Source organism: Leptopilina boulardi, unplaced genomic scaffold, assembly GCF_019393585.1.
Source record: "Leptopilina boulardi isolate dan_hultmark-lab unplaced genomic scaffold, ZJU_Lbou_2.1 LbouV2_244, whole genome shotgun sequence".
NCBI lineage: Eukaryota > Metazoa > Arthropoda > Insecta > Hymenoptera > Figitidae > Leptopilina > Leptopilina boulardi.
This window is the reverse complement of record NW_026137801.1, coordinates 69,135-78,079: the sequence shown is the minus strand read 5'-3', so window position 1 is coordinate 78,079 and position 8,945 is coordinate 69,135. Positions and strand designations below refer to the sequence as shown.

Sequence of the window (8,945 nt, the reverse complement as noted above, 5' to 3'; positions counted from 1 at the left end):
TTGGTGAAATAATGTTTACTAACTTCTTTTAACCATATTTTACAACTCTATCAAATACCTGTTCAAAAAATTACCAAAAATTCTTTTTATTTTTTCATTGCATTCTAATAATATTTATAAAAATATTATTTTAATTTTGTACATATTAAGAAGTAAAAATTGCTTCCTCGTAAACAAAGTTTTGACATTCACATGCTTGCTAAAAAATATACATATTTTTTTAAAAAATGAAGTCAAAAAATTTAAATTACTTTATTATACAGTTATCTGACTGAAAAAATAATTGAAATCAATAATTTTCCTATTAAAGAAAAATAAATGTTAAATACTGATGAAATAAAAAATATGATCCGTTTTTTTCTAGGGAAGGAAAAAATACAAAGAATCATTTGTGGTAAGTATAAGATAAGTGAGTATAATATGTCAAAAGTGCAAGCTGTCAAAAATGTTTTTCAGAATTTTTAGAAAATAATGTTTTCAATTCACTTTATAGTATTAAAATCCGATATAACTGACAAAACAATTTAAATTGTTCATTTCGTCAGACGTCTGGGGAAATAGATGTTAGGAATTTAAGACGTTTTTAAGAGAATGTGATAAAGATAGCCCTACTGAAAATTCTCATATAGGATCTTATATAGGATCTCACATAAATTCATATATTAAAATCCACATAAAATCCTATGTGTCATGTAAGAAACTATATAGGATCCTATGAAAAATCATATAGGAAATTGAGACATGATTTGAAGTAGGATTCGATGTAAATTCTTATAAACGTAGTCTTAGGTAATAAATTATGTAAATTCCTATATGAAATCCTACAATTTTTTCTGGTCACATTTTTTCCTTCAATTTCTTATGTCAATTTCCTTCGTGTTTTCTCACTAAAAAACATACCAAAATTCATTGCTCAATCCTTAACCAGAAATTTTCCTATATCAAATCATACATGAGATCCTATATAGGATTTTATGTAGGATCGTATACAAGATCCTACGTATGAACTCATATGGATTCCTATATGGGATCTCATATAAGAATTCATCATACAGAAATGTATATAAAAATCCATGTAAAATTTTATGTAGGATCATATATAAAATCCTATATAGGATCCTATATGATCATGTAAATTCATCACATAGGAAATTATGTGGGATGTCATGTGTGGATTTCATTGTTTTAATTGTGGATCTAAGATACCATGTCGGAAATTATATAAGAAATTATGTCGGAAATTATATAGGAAATTATATGGGAAATGCAAATATAGATGTATATCATCATAGTTCCACTTTTACGCCGCCAGATGGTGCTAATTTTTTTTCTCACAGTTGAGATCAGTCTTGAATACTATAAAAGCTGAGACTCTAACTCAGAAGGTGTATTGCAAAGCACAATTTCTTTTCTTTTCAGATGAATTGCAGTAATATTATTTGATTTTTAATTAAATAATTTTTAATTTTTATAAACTGCTGTCTGCCAACTGAAAATTCCTATATGAAATCCTATATTGTTTCCTTTATATAATTCTATGCGAAATCATAAATATAAATATTTCAGAATCTACATGAAATCCTATATGATTTTTTATGTTCAAATCAATCATATATATGATCTCACGTGAGGATTTTCAATATGATTTCATGTCAGATTATTTGTAATAATTTTTTATTCAAGAATCGAAAAAAGATATGATGTATGATTTGATATAGGAAAATTTCTGGTTAAGGATTGAGCAATGAATTTTGGTATGTTTTTTAGTGAGAAAACACGAAGGAAATTGACATAAGAAATTTAAGGACAAAATGTGACCAGAAAAAATTGTAGGATTTCACATAGGAATTTACATAATTTATTACCTAAGAATACGTTTATAAGAATTTACATCGAATCCTACTTCAAATCATGTCTCAATTTCCTATATGATTTTTCATAGGATCCTATATAGTTCCTTACATGGCACATAGGATTTTATGTGGATTTTAATATATGAATTTATGTGAGATCCTATATAAGATCCTATATGAGAATTTTCAGTAGGGAGTAAGGTAAAAAATCTTTTTTAACAATATTCCTTGCCATTTCATTGAAATAATATAAATTTTATATAATTACAATTATCAATGAATGAATCACATGTGTATGAGGTTATAACATAACCTTAAAAATATTACACCAACTTAAAAAAATCACACAATCTACATATATGAATAGAAATATAAATTTGGGTCATTGAATTTACACATACCTATATAAATAAAATGAATTTTGTTTGCAGCTTAATAAATTCATCTGATTACACCAATAAAACTTGTAATTAACCACGTTTTTATATCCTATATTTATACACCATGGTTTATCATTGGACAGTCAACGCCAAGGCTTATAGAAAAGGTGTTCCATATTTGTACTGCGCGCATGTGTTTTTCGCAGCTATAAGATTTAAAAACTTATGAAATATAATAATTTAATTGCTTTATTTGTTAAAAAATTTGTGAATACTGATTTAAACAAATATATTTAATAATCCAATTTGATTTTTCGCTTTATAAAAAGGCTTGAAAAATAAAACAACTGAAAATTATTTCGAATGAAGTTAGCTAAATGCCCTTCTTCTTGAGACTAATTTCGATGTATCGAATCGACATTCGAATTATCAGGTCGAGCGAGCGTGTTTCATCCTGCGTTCAGCATAACATGTACAGTGTAACTTGAGAAAAATATTGTATTTTGTTAATTACGTCAGTTTATTCGATTAGGTGATTTTTCGGACAATAATCATGAGTGACAACGTAAGTAAACATATAAATTATAAGTATTTAGTTTGTTTTATTCATGTTTCTTTCAAATATTCATTATGCCTAATATATCTCAAAATTCTGTTTTTAACTTCCAAAACTGAGCGATAGGTATTATTGATAAAGTGGAAATAATAATTGATTTCATTATAATTCCCGTTTTTTATTCTAAAGGTTTCCAATGATTATAAAGAGTATGCAATAGTGTGTTTTCATTCCAATGGAACGTATTCGGAGGTCCCGACTTCTTGGCTCATTGTAAACGGTGATGGTTCTTATAAATGTTGGTGGCCAGAGGACGATAGAAATATTGCGAAGCAAATAAAACAAAAAGCTGAAGTTGAGGAATCATGTTGGACTTCGTACGATGTCACTTTGGACAAGTACTGTTGTAAGTATTTTTTATTGTTATAAAAATTTTCATTTGGTTCCTCTTTTGTTTATTTTCCTAATATTTTAAATTATTTTTACATAAAATTTTATAATCTCCAGTACTTGTTTTTAATAAAAAATATACGACAATGTAAATAGAAATGTACTGTGAAAGAATTTTGACAAAAAATATGTTTATTCGAAAATTATAATTCTGTTAACCAACATTCAATGCCATTTTCTTTTTTTATTTACATTTGGGATCTAGTAACATCATTTATAATTGTATATGTTATTTCGTATATTAAAACAAAAATATTTTAGGGGATATTGTAATTGTAAAAGTAAAAAGCATAAAATTTGTGCTGAAAATTTTATCAGAAACTTGTTTCACATGTGCATATATGTACCGCAATGTAGGGATTGACTTAGATTTATTTATATTCAATCCATTTTAATTAAATTACAATCAAGTCTTTAATAATAAAACTGATGTGAATTATAGTACAAATCTAAACAAATAGTTTATTTCTACAGCTACCTACAATTCAGCTCGTAAAAGGGCACAAGATGCTACATTTGAATCTGCTGAAGACGTGACGGACAATGGAGGTAAGAGGCCGAGGAAACGACCACAATCATTTTCTAACGAGGAAATGCCCGATCGTAAGAATTACATATTGTTTACAAACAAGTTTTTATAATTTAAGGGGCAATTGGACAGACAGTTTGAGTAAAAATCCAAATGCATTTTATTGCCTTTTAAAATGGAAAACATATTTTAATGTAATTTTTTTCTGGCGAAAGGTGAAGAATTATATTTTAACCAAAACGAGTAATTAAAAATTGTAATTGGGTGCAAATTAAAAAAATTAAATTTTGAAACAATTTTCTTTTTGAACTCAAAGTAGAAAATCGTTTCGAAATAACAATTTTAAAAATATTTTACCCAATTTCAATTTTTAATGGTTAAAATATAGTTTTTCATACCTCATCTGGAAAAAATACGTTAAAATCTGTGATTTCTATTTCAAAGGGCATTAAAATGTATTTGGACTTTTGTTTAGACTGTTTGTCCAATTCCTTCTTAAAATCAAATTTTAATTTAAAAAACAGTAAATTCAGATTTCAGTATGTAATAAACTGCGACATCCAAAAATAATTTTTACTGTGGATTCTTTAACATACTAATGATTTTATGTTTATATTAATAGATACAAAAAAGTCAAGGACACATTCTAATGGCGTTGTACATCCCTCTGAAAGTGAATACGAGATTGTTGTACCAGAAGTACACTGAAAAAGTCTTGGGCGTTAAGAATTCCCAACGCATGTATGAGAAGCACCAAATAAAGAGATTCTGCACAAATTCATTGTGGGCTAACTGTTTCCCATCTTGGGTGCTCTGAGTGCCCAAGTCTGATGCTGCAGCATCACCAAATCTTGGTAACAATAACGTGGAACATCTGCTCGCCCAACATTTAGCATAGAGGTTGCTCAAAATCATGCTCCAGACACTCCAAAGCAAAGAGCTACTGCATTTCCACTGTTGGAACTGCTGATCGCTTAAGACTTTTTCAGTGTACCCGAAGAATTCGATGCTGTTGCCAGAAATTTTAACAGTAAAAAATCAAGTACAAAAACTTTTGAAAAATCTAATACAACAGAAGGTACCTCTGGATCAAGTAAAATAACTGGTATTGTATATTTTTTATAAAATGTTTACTGTATTTCATATTTCGCTGGTTTAATGAAAAAATGACACCTCGGATTTTTGTTCAAAAAAAGGACACTTCGCGTTTAGGTTGAAAAAGTACACCTGGATAATAATTTTTTTTGGAGACAGTTTTTCGTTAGTAGCACTGATATTATAGATATTTATTTATTACTCCCTTAATTTAATTTTTTACTTATGTAATTTACTTCAGTTGAGTAAAAAAAATAAATATCTATATCAGTGCTATTAACAAAAAAATTTCTCAAAGAAAAAATTATTTTCCAGGTGCAATTTTTTTCAACCTGAAAGCAAGGTGTCCTCTTTTTGAACAAAAAACCAAGATGTCCTTTTTCCCCACTAACCTAGCGAATTTATGCGTCGCAAATTTTTTTACTATTTAACTTTCAAATTTCAAATAAGGTGTTATTTTTTCTTTAATTTGTAGTACTTACAAATGTATTTTTTTAATGTTTTAGATTCCTTCCAATCGAGGAAAACAACAGAATCACCTGATGACCATAATGATAAATCACCTTCAGGTATATTTGTATAATTATAATTTTTAGTTATTATGACTATTTGTAGATTCGTTTTTCATTAAAAATTTATTTAATATTATTCTTTTTAGCTGATTCTAACGGGGATATTAAAAAATTACTTGAAAAAGCAACGCGCACGTGGGCAAGTATTGAAATGAAACAAGATGATATAATAACGAGATTGGAGGGACTTCTCCAAAAGACATCGTTTACAATGTGCTGACGAAAGTGATAAAAGATAAATGTGCCCGGAAATATACCTGGAAAGGGCAGAATCAAAATGATAAACCTGCAGCTATGAACTTACCGTTTATGAAATGCATTAGAGGTATTTATATATAATTTGAACATTTTTTTATTTTTAGAAAAATTTTTTTTTATCTTTTAACTAATTATCTGCTGCCAGAAGAATATTTCTCATAAAAAAATATTTTTCTTATAACTTTAAAACTTGTTAAATATGTATAAAATAAAATTATTTTTTTACATTTATGTGCTATAAGAAAGACATTCCTTAAATTTATTCAACTTTCCAACTTTTTAAATTAAAACGAATTATTAGAAATTTGATTTTAAATTACAAAAAATATCTGTGCTTCTTATAATAACTTGACTGAAGCAGATTTTAATACTCATGCTGCGGAATGGTTTCGTTTTTCAAATCATAGATACAAAAGAGAAAAAGAAAAGTAAATATTTTATTTTTGTTCACTTCGTCTTATGTTAAATATTATATTTGTAGTATAACTATAAATTTTTAATTTTTAGGAAAATAAAATCTCTGGCGGCGCAAGAAACTAATGATTAGAAATTTTGCATTTTATCCACTGTTGATCCAATCTACTCATTTTTTCTTACTATGTATCATTATGTTATTGATCTGACAATTTCTAAGTCTAAATTACTTTTAATTGACACTACATTACGAAAGTACATACTTTGAGAAACATATTCTTTACAGGAATCTGTTATTCCTTCTTCTCAGTATTGCTTATTTAATTGCGTTTAATAGTCCTTGTATACTTTTATTATATATTATATTATATTATCGCGCATGTGCGAAGTATTCGACACAACGTGTTCGGTGTAGTCTCTCTTATTTTATACTGTTTAACAATTTATAGTATGTGCGAGAGTTATCTTTTTATTACTGATTGATAGTGGACTTTTTATTTTATTAGTCTTGACTATTTTTTCGAGTTTTTACTTTTTTCTTGGCATCTTTTTCGATCGATATTGTGTTTCTAACCTAAAAGTGTCATGGATAAAACTGTTCTGGATTTTAATGATAAGATGTGTCGCGGATGTGGTGATGATATTAAAAGGGAAGTTGTTGGGTGTGATAAGTGTAATGTACCTTATCACCCTGGTTGCATTAAAACAAAAAGAAAATGTTGCTCGAGGACCCCCTCTCCCAGCTTGTTGGCGCCAATTACGAAGGATGACTTGTCTACCATGATGACCGAACAGCTACGTCAATTTTCGCTACAATTAAAACCTCTCAAAGTCACTCTTAACGATGTCTCTGACCGAGTGGGGAATATCGAAAAAGCCTTGTCCCGTTTGGATGTCCTCGAGGAAGATATGGAAGGTATTAAAAATGATGTCGCGTTACTAAAAAATGATTTTAAGAGTTGTTCGGAAACAGTGACGGCGGATTGCTTGAAGGAATTGGATGAGCGAAATTATCGCAAGTCGAATTTATTGTTTTTCAATCTTCCAGAAAATGATGTAGCTTCCAGCAATACAGTTTCCGATTTTGACTCAACTTTTATTACAAAATTTTTAAGTATTCTTTCATTAGAGATTACCCCTAAATTTCGCTCACTAACTCGTCTTGGTAAACTCCAACAGATTTCTCCACGTCCTCGACCACTGAGAATATCTTTCGTGGAGGAATCAAGTGTCACAGCCGTGTTGAAAGCACTCAGAATATTCAAACAAACCAACACAACTTTACCTCAATTCCTGCCAGTGAATCTTTCTCTGTCTTGGGATCAGACTCCCATGCAAATGCGTCGCTACAACGAAACCAAACAGCTGATGCTAGAGAGGAAAAAGAAGGGAGAAGTGGGTCTTCAAATCTCCTAACGTCGCGGGGAGCCGCGTATAATATCTGCGCAGAAACCAGTCAGCTCCTCATCAAACCCGCCCATGAAGAAATAGTCTCGCCGAATAGTGATGTGTGTGTTGAGATCAACGTATCTCGATCCAAGGTTTCAGGCCTCTCTACACATGACACCCCGCCTACCGGCCCACATACCACCTCTACATCAAGTTTACGTGACATTTCTATCTATTACCAGAATGTTAGAGGCCTAAGATCTAAATTAAATTTATTACGCAAATCTTTTCCAACTTTTTCTCATAATATTGTTATTTTTACTGAAACGTGGCTTACCACAGCTTTTAACTCATCAGAATTAGGTCTCTTAAATTATAATATTTTTCGTTGTGACAGGTGCAAAGAATCAAGTGACTTTTTACGCGGTGGTGGGGTACTAATAGCCTGCAATAGAATATTACACGCCTCTCTTATAGTAACTAATATTTTTTCTGTGGAACACATTTTCGTCAAATTTAAATTCAATCAAACAACATATATAATTGGTACAGCTTACATTCCCCCAAATTCTAATTTGGCAATATACTCAACGTTTTGCTCTATAATCGAAAATTTGTATACTCTCTACCCAACTGCCATTTTTTGTATTATTGGTGACTTTAACTTGCCTCTCGTCACATGGAGCACTGATCCTCAAAATGGACCATCATGTGTGCCAACACCTGATTCATCTCGCCGCTGTAAGGACATCGTTCACCGCTTATCAAACTCTTTAGATTATCTAAATCTGGTTCAAATAAACTCTTTTTTTAATTTCGCCGGATCTATTTTAGACTTAGTTTTTTATAATTCTTTAAATTATTCTCTTGATAAATCCTTTGATCCTATCCTACCTATTGATCAGTATCATCCGCCTTTAATATTTACAATTCACAATTTTTTGGTACCTACTGTTGTTATATCCTCAAATAAAAATTATTTTAAACTTGATTTCACTAGAGCTAACTTAGGTGGTATATTCAGTTTTCTAAGTAATGCTGATTGGGATTTAATTTTAAATTCTACTAATTTGGATGACGCTGTCTCTGCTTTTTATGACTATGTGTATACCGCTTTTAACTTTTTTGTACCTATTAAAAAAATTTATAATGATACTTTCATGCCATGGTTTTCTCACGAACTTAAACGTTTAGTCTTTTTGAAAAAGATATCGCATCGAAAATTTAAATGTACCAATGACCCAATAGATTACTTAGAATTCTCTAAACTACGCGAAATGTGTAAATCCTTATCTAAATCATGTTTTAATAATTACATAACTAAAGTAGAAAATTCTGTTATTTCAAATCCTAAACAATTTTGGAATTACGTTAATACTTTGCGACATGAATCAAGAATTCCAAAAAATGTATTTTATGGCGATTTAACAGCGAACACTAATTATAATA

General features: G+C 29.6%; 1 protein-coding gene across 1 annotated transcript; it reads left to right on the top strand.

The window, feature by feature from the left end:
• Positions 1–2,544: 2,544 nt before the first annotated feature.
• Positions 2,545–5,824, top strand: LOC127280394 (uncharacterized). The gene is made up of 5 exons (XM_051303352.1): positions 2,545–2,798; positions 2,979–3,195; positions 3,729–3,842; positions 5,370–5,432; positions 5,522–5,824. Exons 1-5 carry the CDS (start codon positions 2,787–2,789, stop codon positions 5,653–5,655), a joined length of 540 nt encoding a protein of 179 aa, XP_051159309.1. The 5' UTR covers positions 2,545–2,786; the 3' UTR covers positions 5,656–5,824.
• The last annotated feature ends 3,121 nt before the right edge of the window (positions 5,825–8,945 follow it).